Raw genomic sequence first — 21,892 nt, 5'->3', positions numbered from 1 at the left:
GCCTTCTGAAAATCCAAGAACACAACATCCACCCATTCTCCTGCTTGTTATTTCTTCAAAGAATTCCAACAGATTTGTCAGACAAAATTTTCCCTTAAAGAACCATGCTAACTTCAGCCTAGTTCATCATGTATCTGTGGAGAGTTGCTAGCTTTGCTCCTGATTTTTAATTGATAAACACTACTGGAAATGCAAACACTTTGTAACAGCAATAAACGCTATTTGTGAAAATGCATCCAGGGAGCACATTTTTTTTCTGATTTCTAACAACTGCCGCGATATTTTTCCTGACTAGTAACACCACTACTCCCCCCCTTTTTTATCCCTTCCACTCTATCACATCTAAAACAACGGAAGCCTGGAATATTGACCCACGAGCCCTGCCCCTTCTGTAACCAAGTCTCACTAACGACTACAATGTAATAATTCCATGTGTTGATCCATGCCCTGCGCTCACCTGCCTTTCCTAGGATACTTCTTGCTTTGAAATATACACAGCTCAGGATATTAATCACACCGTATTCAACTTGTTGGCTCCGAACAATGTCCTAGACCTGACCAACATCTGTCTCCACAAACTCTCCACTAACTGTTCTAACACTTTGATATAAAGCCAGCAATTAAATTCCCCACCCGGCACCATAACTCCCAGTAACAGACACCCCCAGGTCACACCGATTCGTAATCATTTGCACCTCTGGCCATGCAGCACTCTCTCAGCAAGGCATGGAGGTTTCCATTATGTACATCATCCTGACTTACCCTCCCAAGAGCCTTTGCATCCAACACACCATTCTCTGCAACTCCAACGGGATCTTACCGCCACACCCAGGGACGACTTCCGGAAAGCCATCTCACGGGTGAAGTGGCAATTCCGGACCAAGCTTCAGTCAATGAGGGACGCTGGGCCGCTGTGCGGGGCTTGAATACAACCACCTCCTACAAAGCTACAACAAGCAAAATGGGAGACAGCAAGGCTTCGCTTCCAGATGAGCTCGGTGCCTTCTGTGCTCACTTTGACCATCAAAACATGGAGGAACCATCACAGCCACGGATGATCCTATGATTTCAGTCCCTGAAGCAGATGTGCAAGCAGCCCTCAGGAGGGTGAACCCACAAAAAGCATTTGGCCCAGCCAGGGTATCTGGCCAAGTACTGAAGACCTGTGCTGTGTTCACTGGGGGCTTTAACTTCCCGCTTTGGCGGTGTGGTATCCACCTGCTTCAAGCAGGCTTGAGTTATACCAGTGTGTGTTGCCCAAGAAGAGCACGGTGATCAGCTTTAGTGACTATCAAATACCTACATCCACGGTGATTATGTGTTTTGAGAGGTTGCTGATGGAACATATCAACTCCTGCCTGAGAAGCCACTTGGATCCATTCCAATTCACCTACCAGAGCAACAGGTCCACAGCAGATGCCATCTCATTGGCTCTTCACTCAACCCTGGAACATCTGGACAGCAAAGGTACAAACATCAGGATGCTCTTTATTGATCACAGCCAGGCATTTAATACCATCATCCCCTCAAAACTAATCAATAAGCTTCAAGACTTTGGCCACAATACGTCCTTGTGCAATTGGATCCTTGATTTTCTCACTTGCAGAACTCAAGTCAGTTCAGATTGACAACAACATCTCCTCCATGATCTCCACCACCACTGGTGCACCACAAGGCTGTGTGTTTAGCCCCTGCTCTACCCACTTTACACTTACAACTGTGAGGCTAAGCACGGGCCCAATGCCATAGTCAAGTTTGCTGATGACACCACTGTCTTAGGCCAGATAAAGGTGCTGATGACTCAGTATATATCAACAACCTCTTACTCAATGTCAGGTGACTATTGACTTCAGAAGAAGGAAACCAGAGGTCTATGACCCAGTCCTCATTGGAGGATCAGAGGTGGAGAGGGTCAGCAACTTTAAATTCCTCAGTGTTTTCATTTTGGATGACCTGTCCTGGGCAACTACAAAGAAAGCACATAGCACTTCTACTTCCTTAGGAGTTTGTAAAGATTAGGCATGATGTCTAAAACTTTGACAAACTTCTATAGATGTGCATTTGAGAGTATATTGACTGGCTGCTTCACTGCCTGGTACAGAAACACCAATGCCCTTGACGGAAAACCCTACAACTACTGATGCACCATCAATAACTCACACTGAGACGTAAGGTGAGATATCGGCTTTTATTGACTGGAAGAAGGAACCAGGAGTGAGTGTCCATCATACCATGTCCTGGAGACTGAGGCCGAGCGTCAGGCCTCAGATCGCCTTTATACAGGGGCCTGTGGGAGGAGCCACAGGAGCAGTCAGCAGGGGGTGTGTCCCGACAGGCACATAGTTCACCACAACTACTAGGCAGCCATTGATCCCAGGGGATCATGGGATTGCACCTCTGGTGGATTGTGGGTGGGAAGATTTGAAGAACCGGTTGTTGCCCATGCAGCGAGTCTCCCCTCTCCATGTCACTGAAGGGTAAACGCCGATACAGCTCGGCACCAGGGTCATCGCAGAGGTTGCCAGAGTGAAGTTGTAAACAACATCAAACTGCCTTAGGGACCCCGGCTCCAGATTTCTTCCTCGGGGTTTACTCCCGAAGCCTTTCCCATGGGTGGGTATGGTCGCAAGGCAACAGAGGTTTAAAAGAAAAACACAAAGTGCTGGCAGAACTCAGTAGGCCAGACAGCATCTATGGGAAGAGGTAGTGACGACGTTTCGGGCCGAAACCCTTCATCAGGAGTGGTTTAAAAGTCAGAGTTTTCCTTCTCCTAGGCTGATGAGCCTCAGCTGCCCGAAAAATCCTACAAAAAGTAGTGGATATGGCCAAGTTGAACTCGAGTAAATCCCTCTCCACCACTGAGCACATCTACATGAAATGCTGTCACGGGAAAGGAGTTTCCATCATCAGAGACCCTCACCACACAGGCTGTGCTCTCTTCTCGCTGCTGCCACCAAGAACCTCGCACCGCCAGGTTCAGGAACGGTTACCAGCTGTGACAGAGAGCGCTTGGTAAACGCACTCCTTGCACTTGCATTTACACACACCCACAAACCCACTTGCGCTGAATGTGCGTGTTTCAGGGTCTCCCGGTATGTTCTCAGAATGGGTCTTAACCCGAGCTGAGGCGCTGGGGTTGGCTTTACGGTGTCCTTCCCACCCTCCACTGCGGAACATGCTATTTCTTTAGTAATGGGGATGTACACTGTACTTAAGGTAGAAACTTCTGCTTATTTTTGTAATACGATTATTACTACATTGTGGGTGGACAATATTCTAATTCATGATTAGTCTGAAATGAAATTTATGGGGATTTAGAGATGGCATGCTGTGGTGCCTAAAATTGCTCAGTAGGAGAGAGATATCGAACCGCCTGAAGTTCACACTGGACGAAAATTGTATGGAGCTATTCATTGCGTTTTGTGGTTTACATTTTTGTCAATATTGGCAGTTTTCATGATTTTCGCTAATATTTGTAAGCTTGATTTCTAACGCACCTAACAAAAGCCCTTGCACCAAAGTGTTAAGTGACCGCAGCATGTTTTCCTTTGGTCATGACGCACATAGGGTGGGAGCAGTGGGATGGCCAGTCGCAAAGGGGTGCGTTCAACGCGGCGGGGAGTGGGGTTGCGGCCCCAGATCAAGAAACCCCCCTGAGGCAAAAAAAAGAAGCAGAGGCCCAGGAAACAGAGGAGATCGCAGAAGAGAAAGAACTTCAGCCCGGGGCTAAACTCAGGCCATAAGCAGAAGGGCCTTCAAGTGGATCTACCTGCGAAATCTCTTCAGAGACTTTTTGTTTGCCCAGCAGAGGAGAGATGATGCTTTCAGGAAGGAACTCCAAAGCCTGTGGAAGGATTCCAAGATGCCTTCTTATCAACACGGTGACAATATTGCAAACGATCTCCTCAGGATCGAGCGGATCCCAAGATATGGCAATGGCCAGACGAGGAGCGGGCCTGCCAGCAGGTAAAGCTCTCGAAGCCTGCACTGCAATGGATGAAGAAGGTCCAACAACTATCCTGACCTATCTCCGCAGAAACCTATTGTCAACCCTTTACTCCATTACTCTACCACCAGGGGAGTCGCCCACTGAGACGTATCATCGCCTACAGTGTTTTTACCTCCAGTGGATTGAACCGAAGCAGGATGCCAAAGAGGAGATTGGTAAGGCGACTGTTCTGAAGCAGCTCCAGCGGTTTCTTCCTCCAGACACCAGAACATGGACTCACTGTGACCGACTTGCCCTGCAGTACCTCAAGGCCCACAGTGGGGCGCCATCACGGCATCGTTCCAAAGTAACCAAGCCTAACGCACCAAGGGACACTCAGGGTATCTCTACGGTATTGGGGAGTGGGGTAAGCCAGGGCATAGAACCCTTTGCCGATTTCTTCTAAAAATTTTATTTGCTGCCATTAGACAATAGACAGTAGGCCATTCAGCCCTTCTAGCCAGCACCGCCATTCACTGTGATCATGGCTGATCATACACATTCAGTACCCCGTTCCTGCCCTCTACCCATATTCCTTGACCCCACTATCTATAAGAGCTCTATCTAACTCTCTCTTGAATGCATCCAGAGACTTGGCCTCCACTGCCTTCTGGGGCAGAGCATTCCACATATCCACCACTCTCTGGGTGAAGAAGTTGTTCAGCATCTCTGTTCTAAATGGCCTATCCCTTATTCTTAAACTGTGGCCTCTAGTTCTGGACTCACCCATCAGCAGGAACATGCTTCATGCCTCCAGTGTGTCCAATCCCTTAATAATCTTATATGTTTCAATCAGATCCCCTCTCATCTTTCTAAATTCCAGTGTATACAAGTCCAGTCGCTCCAATCTTTCAACATATGACAGTCCCGCCATTCCGGGAATTAACCTTGTAAACCTACGCTGCACTCCCTCAATAGCAAGAATGTCCTTCCTCAAATTTGGAGACCAAAACTGCACACAATACTCCAGGTGGGGTCTCACCAGGGCCCTGTACAGCTGCAGAAGGACCTCTTTACTCCTATACTCAATTCCTCGTGTTATAAAAGCCAGCATGCCATTAGCTTTCTTCACTGCCTGCTGTACCTGCATGCTTGCTTTCATTGACTGATGTACAAGAACACCTAGATCTCGTTGTACTTCCTCTTTTCCTAACTTGACTCCATTTAGATAGTAATCTGCCTTCCTGTTCTTACCACCAAAATGGATAACCTCACATTTATCCACATTAAACTGCATCTGCCATACATTTGCCCACTCACCCAACCTGTCCAAGTCACCCTGCATTCTCATAACATCCTCCTGACATTTCACACTGCCACCCAGCTTTGTGTCATCAGCAAATTTGCTAATGTTACTTTTAATCCCTTCATCTAAATCATTAATGTATATTGTAAACAGCTGCGGTCCCAGCACCGAACCTTGCGGTACCCCACTGGTCACGGCCTGCCATTCCGAAAGGGACCCGTTAATTGTTACTCTTTGTTTCCTGTCAGCCAGCCAATTTTCAATCCATGTCAGTACTCTGCCCCCAATACCATGTGCCCTAATTTTGCCCACTAATCTCCTATGTGGGACTTCATCAAAAGCTTTCTAGAAGTCCAGGTACACTACATCCACTGGCTCTCCCTTGTCCATTTTCATAGTTACATCCTCAAAAAGCTGCAGAAGATTAGTCAAGCATGATTTTCCCTTCATAAATCCATGCTGACTCGGACTGATCCTTCTACTGCTATCCAAATGTGTCGTAATTTCCTTTTTTATAATTGACTCCAGCATCTTTCCCACCACTGACGTCAGGCTAATTGTCATTAGCCGGGTCACAAAGTCCTCTGTGTATCCTCTTAGAAGCCCAAAATTGCCAGGTACGTGCTATGTAGTAGGAAAGGAGGGGTGGGATGATGCCGGTAATGATTGTAATGGTTGTGAGTATGGGAATGGGAATCAAACAGATTGTGAGGGAGTTAGTCTGACATCGGTGGTGGGGAAGATGCTAGAGTCGGTTATCAAAGATGTGATAGCAGCACATTTGGAAAGAGGTGAAATCATCGGACAAAGTCAGCATGGATTTGTGAAAGGAAAATCATGTCTGACAAATCCTATAGAATTTTTTGAAGATGTAGCTAGTAGAGTGGATAGGGGAGAGCCAGTGGATGTGGTATATTTAGATTTTCGAAAGGCTTTTGACAAGGTCCCACACAGGAGATTAGTGTGCAAACTTAAAGTACACGGTATTGGGGTATGGTATTGATGTGGATAGAGAATTGGTTGGCAGACATTAAACAAAGAGTGGGAGTAAACAGGACCTTTTCAGAATGGCAGGCAGTGACTAGTGGGGTACCGCAAGGCTCAGTGCTGGGACCCCAGTTGTTTACAATATATATATATATTAATGATCTAGACGAGGGAATTAAATGCAGCATCTCCAAGTTTGCAGATGACATGAAGCTGGGCGGCGGTGTCAGCTGTGAGGAGGATGCTAAGAGGATGCAGGGTGACTTGGATAGGTTAGGTGAGTGGGCAAATTCATGGCAGATGCAATTTAATGTGGATAAATGTGAGGTTATCCACTTTGGTTGCAAGAACAGGAAAACAGATTATTATCTGAACGGTGGCCGATTAGGAAAAGGGGAGATGCAATGAGACCTGGGTGTCATTGTACACCAGTCATTGAAGGTGGGCATGCAGGTACAGCAGGCGGTGAAAAAGGCAAATGGTATGTTGGCATTCATAGCAAAAGGATTTGAGTACAGGAGCAGGGAGGTGCTACTGCAGTTGTACAAGGCCTTGTGAGACCGCACCTAGAATATTGTGTGCAGTTTTGGTCTCCTAATCTGAGGAAAGACACTCTTGCCATAGAGGGAATACAGAGAAGGTTACCAGATTGATTCCTGGGATGGTAGGACTTTCATATGAAGAAAGACTGGATCGACTAGGCTTATACTCACTGGCATTTAGAAGATTGAAGGGGGATCTTATTGAAACGTATAAAATTCTAAAGGGATTGGACAGGCTAGATGCAGGAAGATTGTTTCCGATGTTGGGGAAGTCCAGAACAAGGGGTCACAGTTTAAGGATAAAGGGGAAGCCTTTTAGGACTGAGATGAGGAAAAACTTCTTCACACAGAGAGTGGTGAATCTGTGGAATTCTCTGCCACAGGAAACAGTTGAGGCCGGTTCATTGGCTATATTTAAGAGGAAGTTAGATATGGCCCTTGTGGCTGAAGGGATCAGGGGGTATGGAGAGAAAGCAGGTACAGGGTTCTGAGTTGGATGATCAGCCATGATCATACTGAATGGCGGTGCAGGCTTGAAGGGCTGAATGGCCTACTCCTGCACCTATTTTCTATGTTTCTAAGAGCCTGTGTTTATAGTAGTCAAAACTTAATAGAAAGCGTGTTAGAGTTCTTTTAGATTTGGTAGTTCATTGCATGTCATATGCCCGCTTCTGGTATTGACTGCAGTCACCAAGCACCCGGCCAATGTGTCCACGGTGACAGGAAGTCTGAGCTGCTGGCAGAACTCACTACTGAGCTGGATGGAAGTGGGGGTGCTGGAGAAACTACCAGCTGGCGTTATTCTGGGGAGGGATTAGCCTGTTACAGGAGGAAATGGCCAAAATCATCCATCTGTTACTCCAAGAGTACTTAGTGCTGTTTCGTAGTCGTGACGTGCTCAAACCAAGGCGATGGCCGGGTTGCAATCTCTGCCTGACAAGGGTGCCAGACTGTGCGAGGCCGAGAGTTGCACCAGCTGTGAGAAATGTTCTGCCTCTGCTGATATTTGTACAGATGAAGGCTTGGAAAGGGTGGCGGAGGGGGCCTGGGAAGGTTGACCTCTCCCACCTTGATGGCCGCCAACCAGTGGAGCTGTAGAGGGTGCTCCCTGGCTTTTCACAGCTGTTCCAGCAGTGACCCTAATCCACAGATCCACAGATCTGGCCTGGCTGGGTTCAGTACAGTACTGAACGCCAGAGACCTGGGGGGCTTGATCGATGAGCTTCAGACCACGCTGGAGCTGGAAGTCATCGAGCCTTCAGATAGTGAGTGGAACAGCCCGATCGTTAAAGCCCCCAGGAAGGGTGGCATCCTGAGGGCCGCACTGATTTCTGTAGGTTGGATGACCCGATGACCCGCATTGGTCACCTAATGAAGGATCAGTCGGGCAAACTACATTTCTACATTGGATCTTTGTGAAGACTCCTGCCAGATTGCCCTGGATGGCCAGTCAAAACTTCTCCTCGGGTCTGTTTCAGTTCACTGTGATGTCCAGCGGCTGATGGATGGGTGCGCCAAGGCAGTGTGACCCACCTAGGGGACGTGGTTGTCCACTGCCAGGGGTGATCAGAGCACCTGGACCATCCGCACAGGGTCCTGGGGAATATTCATCCCTCAGTCTACGGAAATGTGAGCGGACGAAATGGGAAACCGATACCCTGGCTAACAGCTGGGACGCGGAGAGGTTCTAGTTCAGGTGGGCAATTGGCCAACAGTCCTCAACCTCACACCGAGAAGGAAGTGCAGTCCTCCCCGGGTCAGGTAAGGGTGCTATCGTAGGTTTATTCCCCGATTCCCCACTCCGGCCGCACTTCCGATTAATCTTACTGGGAACCGAGTGATGCAGACAAGCGAGTGTGAAGACACTTGTCAGGCCATTAAAGCTCTCCTGCATTCTTCCCGTCCTTCCGAGCAAAGACGTTGACAAGGGGATCACTGTACAGGTGCACATGTCAGAAGTAGGCATTGGAGCAGAGCTGGTCCAAGCAGAACCCGGGGAAGTGTGACCTGTCCTTTACCTGAGTCAAAAACCCCTCCCAAAGGAAACCAGCTGTTGCACCATTGCAAAGGACTGTCCAGCCATTAATTGGGCCCTTCACGGCGCCCGGTACCACCTCCTCTACAGGGACTTCCACCTCTGAATAGACCACAGCAGATTCAGACAGTGATGTCAGTGAGGTGGTAGTATCCCGAGCTCCAACCCTGGAAATTCTGTGTCCACCACAAAGCAGGGAAAGGAAACGTTACTGCGGACCACCCGGGTCGCCGCAGGAGAGGAGGGTGGCAATGTGATGGGGAGCGCCCGGTAAACGCGCAGCGCACACGCACGCATTGCCTTGTCATTCTGCTGACTGTACACCCTTCTAAGTCCTGTGTGTGTCTGTGTGAGAATGTGTGTGTGTGTGTGTGTGTGTGTGTGTGTCTCTCTCTCTGTGTGAGAATGTGTGTGTGTGTGTGTGTGTGTGTGTGTCTCTCTCTCTGTGTGAGAATGTGTGTGTGTCTCTCTCTCTGTGTGAGAATGTGTGTGTGTGTGTGTGTGTGTGTGTGTGTGTCTCTCTCTCTGTGTGAGAATGTGTGTGTGTCTCTCTCTGTGTGAGAATGTGTTTGTCTGTGTGAGAATGTGTGTGTGTCTCTGTGTGAGAATGTGTGTGTGTGTCTCTCTCTCTCTCTGAGAATGTGTGTCTGTGTGAGAATGTGTGTGTGTGTCTCTCTCTCTCTCTGTGAGAATGTGTGTCTGTGTGAGAATGTGTGTGTGTGTGTGTGTCTGTGTGAGAATGTGTGTGTTTGTGTGTGTCTGTGTGAGAATGTGTGTTTGTGTGTGTCTGTGTGAGAATGTGTGTGTTTGTGTGTGTCTGTGAGAATGTGTTTGTGTCTGTGTGAGAATGTGTGTGTTTGTGTGTGTCTGTGTGAGAATGTGTGTGTTTGTGTGTGTCTGTGTGAGAATGTGTGTGTGTGTGTCTGTGTGAGAATGTGTGTGTGTGTGTGTGTCTGTGTGAGAATGTGTGTGTTTGTGTGTGTCTGTGTGAGAATGTGTGTTTGTGTGTGTCTGTGTGAGAATGTGTGTGTGTGTGTCTGTGAGAATGTGTTTGTGTCTGTGTGAGAATGTGTGTGTTTGTGTGTGTCTGTGTGAGAATGTGTGTGTGTGTGTCTGTGTGAGAATGTGTGTGTTTGTGTCTGTGTGAGAATGTGTCTGTGTCTGTGTGAGAATGTGTGTGTCTGTGTCTGTGTGAGAATGTGTGTGTTTGTGTGTGTCTGTGTGAGAATGTGTGTGTGTGTGTCTCTCTCTCTCTGTGAGAATGTGTGTCTGTGTGTCTCTCTCTCTCTGTGAGAATGTGTGTGTGTGTGTCTCTCTCTCTCTGTGAGAATGTGTGTCTGTGTGAGAATGTGTTTGTGTGTGTCTGTGTGAGAATGTGTGTGTGTGTGTCTGTGTGAGAATGTGTGTGTGCGTGTGTCTGTGTGAGAATGTGTGTGTGTGTGTGTCTGTGTGAGAATGTGTGTGTGCGTGTGTCTGTGTGAGAATGTGTGTGTGTGTGTCTGTGTGAGAATGTGTGTGTGCGTGTGTCTGTGTGAGAATGTGTGTGTGTGTGTCTGTGTGAGAATGTGTGTGTGCGTGTGTCTGTGTGAGAATGTGTGTGTGTGTGTCTGTGTGAGAATGTGTGTGTCTCTGTGTGAGAATGTGTGTGATGCATAAGTGTAGAATGTGTGCATTCACGAGTTACATGTATGTACATGTGTGAGAGTGTGTGTACACAATTGCACAGGTACACTGGGATTTCAGAGCTCTCGAACTTGTAGCCAGTGTCAGACGGGCAGTGATGGGAAATGATGCGGTTTGTAACTCGGTCCTGTCCATTCTTAAGCCTCTATGGCTGTTTTACTTCCATCTCTGATGAAAGACTTTGGACTTCAAGGTTCCTCCCGCAGTGTCCCTCGGAATGAACATGCAAAGACCCAAGTCAGTTGGCCTGGAGGGTGCTGGGTTGGTCGGCTGTAGGCCAGACCAGAGGAGATTAGGGGCCGTACAGTGCTGGCTGTTGGGTTGCCCGACAACTAAAGCCCATCACAGGGAACATCAGCTCCGTGACCCATGCAGCACCCTACTCTGGAGGGAGAGTGGTACCCTGGGCACTTTGCTCCTCACTAACTCCTCCACCCCCTTCCCCTGTTTGGACCACGTGTGGTCACTTGGCATGGCCAGAATCCAGTTCCATAGTGAAGGTTACATGGTCAGTCTCCATGGAAGGAGTCCAGAAGCCACCAAGCCTTGTGCCTGGTCAGAATTAAGCTTTTATCAGGGCTGTGGTCCGATCAGCGTGGGAACAGGCTGTTAGCATGAGTCTGACAGCTGTGGGAGTGAAAATGCTCATGTTTCTCAAAGCCACAAGCCTTGTCATTGCACCATTGAAGGTCAGTGTCACCAAGGGAAGGCCTCATGCACAAGGGAGTTCTCATAATCCAAAATAAAAACTGCAAATACTGGAAATCTGAAATATAAGCAGATGTTCGAAACACTCAGCAGGCCAGGCAGCACCTGTGGAAACAGAAACAGTTGATGTTTCAAGTTCAAAACTCTTTCCTCTGAAATTCTGACCAGACCCAAAGTTAGGGGAGGGAGGCCAACAGCAGAGAGACTGGGAGGCACACAGAAAGTTTCAAATAATTTATTAGGAATTTTAAATGAAATCTGAAAAAGGGTTACAGAGCCAGAGTTGACATTTCTCAAATTGCAATAACTTACTGGCAAAAAAAATAGACAAACGTAAAAAGGATTAAAAAGCGAAAACTTCTGCCTGGCAGTAGAATGCATCGGGGAGCAAGACATTATTTACCAAACACCACTTCGTCTAGAAGAGAAAAATAGAAATCAGAAAAAAATGTGCTCCCCAGATGCATTTTCACAAATAGCATTTATTGCTGTTACAAACAAAGTGTTTGCATTTCCAGTAGTGTTTATCGATTAAAAATCAAGAGCAAAGCTAGCAACTCTCCACAGATCCGTCAGCCTCTCCACTGACTCAGGACAAGAAATGACCCGGAATAAACTGACAGAGAAATTGCAGCATTTAATGTGCTCACATTTTTCTTTTTAAAAAAACAGGTTTCTGTTTTGTTATTTTCTCTTCATTGTAAGCACTAAACTGGCCTTAACCATTTAAAAAAATCTGCCCCTGGACCTTTCATTCTCTCTCTAAAACATGTTAATAAAAAAGTATTTTACAATAGTTCAAGGTAACAAGTTCCATCTGTGATTATGTCATAAATTAAACACGTTAAACCCTGCAGATAAGGAGAAGCCTCTTGTTGGATCAACATCATTTCTCCTCCTCTAAAACAAAAGGTTCTAGCAATCGCTCTCCACATGCTCCTGCTCACGGAACCATCTCTCTTCCAGCAAGGCCTAAAGGATCCAGGCTCCTGGGCTCTCTGGAAACTTTCAGCCAATGTCCTTTCAAACTGGCTGTCAGCGGAGCTGTGGTAATTACTCAGGCTTTACCTTCTTGCCACGCCTTCCATCATCGCCAGTGGTTTGGCGCTGGGAAACATGGTGCAGGAGTACGGGGAGGGCCCGGAATGACAAAATCCCACAAGTGGGCTTGCCCTTGCCCTTAAAGCGAGCGGAGCACAGCTTGGCTTGACTCCCAGTCCTTGCAGAACAATCTCCTTTCCTCTGTCAGCCGGAGATAAGACCACATCAGCTTCCCCTCCACCACCGGCGCACCATCAGTTACCAAGGCCCATTGCTACTGAGCTGGAAGTGCAGGCAGTTTCCAAAGAAATGAAAAAACGAGAACTAGCCATGTCCAAACACTATGGGATACCGTTTCAAAAAATAAACTGGGAGAGTTGAAAGCTTTGTTGAATCGACCAGTTGAGGTAAAACAGCAGTAGCTATAGCAACAACCATTACTTCTCAAAACCAGGGTTGAAAGTGGAGTCCAGGCTGGCCTACACAACCTTTATAGATATGTCGTTTATATGTGGATTTTTTAATCTTTAGCAGCTTCATGACCCATTGAGGTACCAGTCATTTTCATTATCTTTAACCAATGTCCTTCATTTATATGAGAAGTCAGAGAATAAAAACGCATCTCTACAGTAAATTAGCCCCTTAACGACAACGACTACAAAATCTGCTGGGTGTTAACTACAATATTGCTAAGTTACAGGCTGTGTAAGGACCTGGAAGCTAACCTTTTCTCAAAAATACTACCGTACTCAAAAAAAAAAACCTTTTGTGCAGAAGGCAAATACAAATCCAGCTTGTTCTATTTACATATTTTACAGAAATGTTTTATCCAATTTCAGAAAAAAATACTTTTATGATTCATAGTGTTTTTTTACCAAAATATACATTTTTGTCCTGCAGATGTTTTTGTTCCATGATAACTGGAATTCAGTGTTAATAGATGACATTTACAAAGAATATCAAAATAAATTGTATTTAGACAAGATTTCATTTTCTTTTGGAGTGTTTTACATTACCCTCTTCAGCTCTTACTCGTTTAAAAACAAGATCTGGCAAAAAAATGGTCAAAAATATGGAGTAAAATGTCCTCACCGAAATGTTCTAATAAATCACACAACTCTCATTTTCAAAAGAATGCATCTAAACACTTTCAAATAAGCAACAACAACAAAAAGAAGACACGGCTTAAAACTGATCGATCGTTAAGCTAAAAAAAATAAAATAAAATAAATTACAAAAAAAAACTCAGGAGAAACAAGGAAGCGTAAACTTTAAGTGTTAGTGAAGGAGTGAGATGTTTTCTTCAGTTGGTGGGTGGGGTGGGGTGGGGTGGAGTGGGTGGTCGGAGACGGGTTAATGACAGTAATTCTACGTGTGCAGTAACATGATCACAGCTGCCTGAGCTTTAAAACCCACATCCTCTCCGCGTGCTCACCGGCCAGGCCCTGAGGGGTGAGAGAAACACAGGGAGTCACAACAGAAACAGCAGCTGGATTTCCCACCTTTCCCGCAGGACAGCCATCCCATCCGCCAGTCACGCTTCCCTCCAGGCTGTTCTCACGCACGGGCACCACCCCGAACAATTCTCCTGCTGCCCACCTGATTTGCAGCCGCCAGTTATCGAGTCCACTCACCTCTGGGATGTTGGAGGGACCCAGCCGGTCGTCGGGAGAACGTGCAAACTCCACGCACAGACCGGATCGAACTCGGGTCTCTGGTGTGGCCCTCCTCACTCTGCCATCTCACTGAGCCCTGGGGCTCTGGTAAACCCAGTGCCCCACGCTGCTGGAGCAGAGGGGAGACATCACTGCCCTCTGACAGCAGTGCTCCTTGGCCTTTTCTTGCCCCTCAGAGTCACAATATCATTGTCGCACCTCGCCTTGACAGCTACGGGAATGGGTTGGTACAAGGTCAGAGTGGGCTGCTCGGGGGAGGGAAGTCTGAAAACTGGGAACTTCTGTTTCCATCGAAGGGCCTGGTGGAAAATTAACACTGGCAAAAACAAAGGATCTGCAGGAGTAGAGCTGTGACCGCGGGCAAGATGGAAGAGGAGGGGCACTGCGGCGCAGTCTTCAACTCCCTCTCACTCCCGCAGGTGCGAGAGGAGGGGAGGCAGGGCAGAGGCCATCTCTCCGGCTCCATTTCAGCAATGGGAAGCCACCACACTTAGCTCCTGGTCCACCACCCCCAACCAATTCCAGTTTCTGAAGGTGGGGCTCTGCGCAACTGGACTCACCGGCCACGTGCGTAGGCACCCGGCAGGGGAGCCACACACTTTCATTCTGTTCATTCCCTTCCCTCCCACCCATCCAATCTCTCTGACCCAGAGAAGGGCCATGTGGATCTCACACGAGGGAGGTGAGGGGGAACTGTGACACCATCCCCCAGGAAGCCGTGAATCACTCCCCCCCAAACCCCAAGTGCAGCACCGACCCTTACCTCCTTTTTCAGATTCACAGGCCCCTGCTTTAGTGGTAACCATTTGTGAAAGCCGTGGCGATCAAGGGGCCCTGGAAGAGAGAGCAGGTGAGCGAGGCACTCCGGTGGAACCCTACATTACCCCCTCCCCCTACCCCTCCTCTACACACTCAGTACAAACAGGGAGGGAGTAATAGAGATCACCTCCACCTGCAACTGCTCTGGCTAGGCCCTGCTTCACAGGGTCAGGCCCACCGCACCCAGGAGTACAGAATCCGCAGGTGAGCGGAGACAGCCCAGCATGCCCGCCTGAGCTGCCCACAAGGAACACTGTGTGTGGATAACAGGCCCCTGGGTTCCTGGGCAGGCAGCGATGGGAACACTGTGTGTGGATAACAGGCCCCTGGGTTCCTGGGCAGGCAGCGATGGGAACACTGTGTGTGGATAACAGGCCCCTGGGTTCCTGGGCAGGCAGCGATGGGAACATTGTGTGTGGGTAACAGGCCCCTGGGTTCCTGGGCAGGTAGCAGTGGGAACAATGTGTGTGGATAACAGGCCCCTGGGTTCCTGTGCAGGCAGCGATGGGAACACTGTGTGTGGATAACAGGCCCCTGGGTTCCTGGGCAGGCAGCGATGGGAACATTGTGTGTGGGTAACAGGCCCCTGGGTTCCTGGGCAGGTAGCAGTGGGAACAATGTGTGTGGATAACAGGCCCCTGGGTTCCTGGGCAGGCAGCGATGGGAACACTGTGTGTGGATAACAGGCCCCTGGGTTCCTGGGCAGGCAGCGATGGGAACACTGTGTGTGGATAACAGGCCCCTGGGTTCCTGGGAAGGCAGCGATGGGAACACTGTGTGTGGATAACAGGCCCCTGGGTTCCTGGGCAGTCAGCGATGGGAACACTGTGTGTGGATAACAGGCCTCTGGGTTCCTGGGCAGGCAGCGATGGGAACACTGTGTGTGGATAACAGACCCCTGGGTTCCTGGGCAGGCAGCGATGGGAACATTGTGTGTGGGTAACAGGCCCCTGGGTTCCTGGGCAGTCAGCGATGGGAACACTGTGTGTGGATAACAGGCCCCTGGGATCCTGGGCAGGCAGCGATGGGAACAATGTGTGTGGAAAACAGGCCCCTGGGTTCCTGGCAGGCAGCGATGGGAACACTGTGTGTGGATAACAGGCCCTTGGGTTCCTGGGCAGGCAGCGATGGGAACATTGTGTGTGGATAACAGGCCCCTGGGTTCCTGTGCAGGCAGCGATGGGAACACTGTGTGTGGATAACAGGCCCCTGGGTTCCTGGGCAGGCAGCGATGGGAACATTGTGTGTGGGTAACAGGCCCCTGGGTTCCTGGGCAGGTAGCAGTGGGAACAATGTGTGTGGATAACAGGCCCCTGGGTTCCTGGGCAGGCAGCGATGGGAACACTGTGTGCGGATAACAGGCCCCTGGGTTCCTGGGCAGGCAGCGATGGGAACACTGTGTGTGGATAACAGGCCCCTGGGTTCCTGGGCAGGCAGCGATGGGAACATTGTGTGTGGGTAACAGGCCCCTGGGTTCCTGGGCAGGTAGCAGTGGGAACAATGTGTGTGGATAACAGGCCCCTGGGTTCCTGTGCAGGCAGCGATGGGAACACTGTGTGTGGATAACAGGCCCCTGGGTTCCTGGGCAGGCAGCGATGGGAACATTGTGTGTGGGTAACAGGCCCCTGGGTTCCTGGGCAGGTAGCAGTGGGAACAATGTGTGTGGATAACAGGCCCCTGGGTTCCTGGGCAGGCAGCGATGGGAACACTGTGTGTGGATAACAGGCCCCTGGGTTCCTGGGCAGGCAGCGATGGGAACACTGTGTGTGGATAACAGGCCCCTGGGTTCCTGGGCAGGCAGCGATGGGAACACTGTGTGTGGATAACAGGCCCCTGGGTTCCTGGGCAGGCAGCGATGGGAACACTGTGTGTGGATAACAGGCCCCTGGGTTCCTGGGCAGGCAGTGATGGGAACACTGTGTGTGGATAACAGACCCCTGGGTTCCTGGGCAGGCAGCGATGGGAACATTGTGTGTGGGTAACAGGCCCCTGGGTTCCTGGGCAGTCAGCGATGGGAACACTGTGTGTGGATAACAGACCCCTGGGTTCCTGGGCAGGCAGCGATGGGAACATTGTGTGTGGGTAACAGGCCCCTGGGTTCCTGGGCAGTCAGCGATGGGAACACTGTGTGTGGATAACAGGCCCCTGGGTTCCTGGGCAGGCAGCGATGGGAACACTGTGTGTGGATAACAGGCCCCTGGGTTCCTGGCAGGCAGCGATGGGAACACTGTGTGTGGATAACAGGCCCCTGGGTTCCTGGGCAGGCAGCGATGGGAACGTTGTGTGTGGATAACAGGCCCCTGGGTTCCTGGCAGGCAGCGATGGGAACACTGTGTGTGGATAACAGACCCCTGGGTTCCTGGGCAGGCAGCGATGGGAACATTGTGTGTGGATAACAGGCCCCTGGGTTCCTGGCAGGCAGCGATGGGAACACTGTGTGTGGATAACAGGCCCCTGGGTTCCTGGGCAGGCAGCAATGGGAACACTGTGTGTGGATAACAGACCCCTGGGTTCCTGGGCAGGCAGCGATGGGAACGTTGTGTGTGGATAACAGGCCCCTGGGTTCCTGGGCAGGCAGCAATGGGAACACTGAGTGTGGATAACAGGCCCCTGGTTTCCTGGGCAGGCAGCAGAAGGAATGTTCTGTGTGGATAACAGGCCCCTGGGTTCCTGGGCAGGCAGCGATGGGAACACTCTGTGTGGATAACAGGCCCCTGGGTTCCTGAGCAGGCAGCGATGGGAACACTGAGTGTGGATAACAGGCCCCTGGGTTCCTGGGCAGGCAGCGATGGGAACACTCTGTGTGGATAACAGGCCCCTGGGTTCCTGGGCAGGCAGCGATGGGAACACTGAGTGTGGATAACAGGCCCATGGTTTCCTGGGCAGGCAGCAGAAGGAACGTTCTGTGTGGATAACAGGCCCCTGGGTTCCTGGGCAGGCAGCGATGGGAACACTGTGTGTGGATAACAGGCCCCTGGTTTCCTGGGCAGGCAGCGATGGGAACACTCTGTGTGGATAACAGGCCCCTGGGTTCCTGGGCAGGCAGCGATGGGAACACTGTGTGTGGATAACAAGCCCCTGGTTTCCTGGGCAGGCAGCGATGGGAACACTGTGTGTGGATAACAGGCCCCTGGGTTCCTGGGCAGGCAGCGATGGGAACACTGTGTGTGGATAACAGGCCCCTGGTTTCCTGGGCAGGCAGCGATGGGTCTGATGAGGGCACAGTGGTTTCATGCCCCACTCAGGAGTGAAGGGTTTCTGCCTTCAGTCCAATGCAGACCGCTGCTTTGTGCCAGTTTATCAATCCGACCGCTGGGACAGACTGGGTTTTCTGTGACTACAAACAAGACTCCCTTCCATAAAGCACATGACCTGAAAACGACTACAATCTGTCAGCGAGTCCAAGGATGAGCACATCCACGAGCAGCGAAGGAGATCTGCCACAGGAAAGCAGCCTCCATTGTTCAGGACCCCCACCATCCCGGGCACGCTCTCTTCTCAATCGACAGGGGGTACAGGAGCCACAAGTCCCACACCACCAGGCTCGAGAACAGTTATTACCCAACAAACATCAGGCTCCTGAACCAGCGTGGATAACTTCACTCACCTCAACTCTGAACTGACTCCACAACCCACAGACTTACTCTCAAGGACTCTGCAAACTCAAGTTCACAGATTTATTTATTACTTTTTAAAATTATCATTTGCACGATTTATCTTCCTTTGCATACGGATTGTTTGACAGTATTTATCGATAGTTTTTCAATCTCAGATCGTAGGTGGTGACATACACGTACCTTGATAATAAATTAATTTCTGACCTTGACTTTAACTTTGATTTGCCAATGTCACTAACAGACAGCAAGCTGGGAAGCCCCAGAGAACTTAGAGAGATTGAGGTAGTTGGTGTGAGCCAGGGGTGATAGAGATGGTGTGAGCCAGGGGGATGTGGTCTGTGTCAGGGTGATGTTGTGAGCCAGAGGTGATAGAGGTGGTGTGTGCCAGGGGAATGTGGTCTGTGCCAGGGGGATGTGTTGTCAGCCAGGGGTGAGAGAGGTGGTGTGTTCAAGTGGTGATAGATGTGTTCTGAGCCAAGGGGATGTGGTGTGAGCCAGGGGTGATAGAGGTGATATGAGGCAGGGGTGATGGTGTGAGCCAGGGGTGGTAGAGGTGGTGTGAGCCAGGGGTGATGGTGTGAGCCAGGGGTGATAGAGATGGTGTGAGCCAGGGGTGGTAGAGGTGGTGTGAGCCAGGGGTGGTAGAGGTGGTGTGAGCCAGGGGTAATAGAGGTGGTGTGAGGCAGGGGTGATGGTGTGAGCCAGGGGTGGTAGAGGTGGTGTGAGCCAGGGGTAATAGAGGTGGTGTGAGCCAGGGGTAATAGAGATGGTGTGAGCCAGGGGTGATGGTGTGAGCCAGGGGTGGTGGTGTGAGCCAGGGGTGGTAGAGGTGGTGTGAGCCAGGGGTAATAGAGGTGGTGTGAGCCAGGGGTAATAGAGATGGTGTGAGCCAGGGGTGATGGTGTGAGCCAGGGGAGGTAGAGGTGGTGTGAGCCAGGGGTGGTAGAGGTGGTGTGAGCCAGGGGTGGTAGAGGTGGTGTGAGCCAGGGGTGATAGAGGTGGTGTGAGCCAGGGGTGATAGAGGTGGTGTGAGCCAGGGGAGGTAGAGGTGGTGTGAGCCAGGGGTGGTAGAGGTGGTGTGAGCCAGGGGTGGTAGAGGTGGTGTGAGCCAGGGGAGGTAGAGGTGGTGTGAGCCAGGGGTGATAGAGGTGGTGTGAGCCAGGGGAGGTAGAGGTGGTGTGAGCCAGGGGTGGTAGAGGTGGTGTGAGCCAGGGGTGGTAGAGGTGGTGTGAGCCAGGGGAGGTAGAGATGGTGTGAGCCAGGGGTGGTAGAGGTGGTGTGAGCTAGGGGTGGTAGAGGTGGTGTGAGCCAGGGGTGGTAGAGGTGGTGTGAGCCAGGGGTGATAGAGGTGGTGTGAGCCAGGGGTGATAGAGGTGGTGTGAGCCAGGGGTGGTAGAGGTGGTGTGAGCCAGGGGTGGTAGAGGTGGTGTGAGCCAGGGGAGGTAGAGGTGGTGTGAGCCAGGGGTGGTAGAGGTGGTGTGAGCCAGGGGATGTGGTGTGAGCCAGGGGTGATGGTGTGAGCCAGGGGTGATGGTGTGAGCCAGGGGTGGTAGAGGTGGTGTGAGCCAGGGGTGGTAGAGGTGGTGTGAGCCAGGGGTGATAGAGATGGTGTGAGCCAGGGGTGATAGAGGTGCCAGGTAGACACATGAATATGTAGTCCACTGGCATTCCCAGGTGCGTGGTCCCAAGTTCGAATGTGGCCGGCGTGGAGGGATAAGGAGTACTTGCAGGCAGAACGGATTTAGTTTAATTTGGCATCATGTTTTGTACAGACTTGATGGGCCGAAGGACCTGTTCCTGGGCTGTACTGCTCTTTGTTCTGTGAGAGGGCAAATACCAAGCAAATGAAGCACATTGTGGGAAGTGAAATTAAAACCTGCAATATTACAGAGCATCGAAGCGGGCCTTTCAGTACATATCATCTGTGCCTCTGCCTGGTCTCACCTACCTACCCCTGTACCTTCACACTTCATTCATCCATGTACCTATTCAAACATCTCTTCAAATCAGATCTCCCACTTCCACTGGCAGCTCATTCGACACTCACACCACCCTCTGAGTGAAGTTATTCCCTCCTCGGATTCACCTTAATTGTTCCACCTTTCACCCTAAAACTATGATGTCTGCTTCTTATCTCACCCAACCTCAGTGGAAGAAGCCTGCAGCCTGAGCCCTCTCTGAACCCCTCATCATCTACATACCTCCATCAAATCCCCCCCTCGTTCTCCTATGCTCCAGGGAATAAAGTCCCAACCTATCCCTGTAACCCAGGTCCTCAAGTCCTGGCAACATCCTTACAAATTTTCCCTGTGCTCTTTCAATCTTGACAATACCTCTCCTGTAGGTAGGTGATCAAAACAGCAAACTAGACCTGAGCAACATCTTCAGCTTCACTATAACATTCTGATTCCTGTACTCAATGAAGGCCAATATCCCGAAAGCTTTCTTTACATCCCTATCAACCTGTATCTCCACTACCTGTGGCTCTGTATTTATTCCCAGATCCTTCTGCTCAGGACCCTACCGTTTGTTCGTAGTGTATGTCCTACCCTGGTTTGTGTTCCCAAAACGCAATTATCTCACAGATGTCAGCATTAAGTTCCATCTCAGCCCATTGTCGCACCTGGTCAAGATCGTGCTTCCAGCTTTGATAGTTACCATCGCTGTGCAGTGGCCCTGCTATTGGTGTCATCTGCAAACTTGCTGATCTAGTTTACATGTGAAACTCTAAGTCATCGATAAGCAACATTAAACCCAGCACCGATCCCTGCAGCACAAGCCTCGTCACAGGTCTCCAATCAGACAGTCAGCACCTGCTACCACTCTCTGCCTTCTCCCTCTAAGCCAACGTCGAATGCAATTTACTAGCTTACCCGGAATGTCAAGCTACCTAATCTTCCCACACAGGGGTTGGTCAAAGGCCTTGCTCAAGTCCACGTGGACATCATCCACGGACCTGCTTCAACCATTGCGGAAACCTTCTTAAAAAACGCTGCAAACGTGACCCACCATGCGCAAAGCCATAATGCCCATCCGTAATTGGGTCCTGTCCATGCAAATACTCATATATCCTGTCCATTAGAATACCTCCCCAATAACTCTCCCACCACTCAGCAGCCTAATGCCTATAATTCATAAAGCCTTTCTCGGACAACAGAATTATGAGCCTGCAGAGTTCTCAGGCTAGCACGCAGGAATGGCAAGTGACGGAGAAAGAGAATGGAAGGGGAACCCTGTGCTGTAAGTACACAGATCATCGACGAGACCACTGTGCACACAGCCGGTGCCTTCATTAATGAAGCACTTCACAGATCATCGACAAGACCTACAGTGGGAGAACCATGGGGCTAGGAATCTCTGTTTAACAAGTCGATGCTTCTCCCGCCTATTGCAGAGGCAAGCAGTTCATTTCCTCTCAGAGTCTGGGAAGTTGACTCCTCAACAGGTAGTTGAGCAGAATCTTTATCACGGAGATCAACAGATCATCGGTGAAGACAGGAGAACGAGGAAATGGGCAGGAGGGAACGTGAGGCAGGCTGCCATCCCCATT

At 50.2% G+C, this 21,892-nt stretch overlaps 1 protein-coding gene across 4 annotated transcripts in view; it reads right to left on the bottom strand.

Annotated features, from left to right (window-relative positions):
* Positions 1-11,408: 11,408 nt before the first annotated feature.
* The window catches only part of LOC132404251 (RNA-binding protein Musashi homolog 1-like), a 180,050-nt gene continuing 169,566 nt past the window's right edge, over positions 11,409-21,892 (bottom strand). For 2 of the 4 annotated variants that reach the window (XM_059988370.1, XM_059988371.1), the window contains 2 exons: positions 14,670-14,740; positions 11,409-13,675 (listed from right to left, as the gene is read on the bottom strand). In XM_059988370.1, coding sequence (XP_059844353.1) covers positions 14,699-14,740 — 42 coding nt within the window. In that variant the 3' untranslated portion in view covers positions 11,409-13,675; positions 14,670-14,698. Of the gene's footprint in view, positions 13,676-14,669; positions 21,891-21,892 lie in introns of those variants that run through there. The other 2 variants (XR_009515476.1, XM_059988372.1) reach the window with 2 other exon arrangements.

This window comes from Hypanus sabinus, chromosome 13, assembly GCF_030144855.1.
Source record: "Hypanus sabinus isolate sHypSab1 chromosome 13, sHypSab1.hap1, whole genome shotgun sequence".
In the NCBI taxonomy this organism is placed as follows: domain Eukaryota; kingdom Metazoa; phylum Chordata; class Chondrichthyes; order Myliobatiformes; family Dasyatidae; genus Hypanus; species Hypanus sabinus.
Note: the sequence above shows the minus strand (reverse complement) of the source record. Positions and strands in the feature narration are given on the sequence as shown.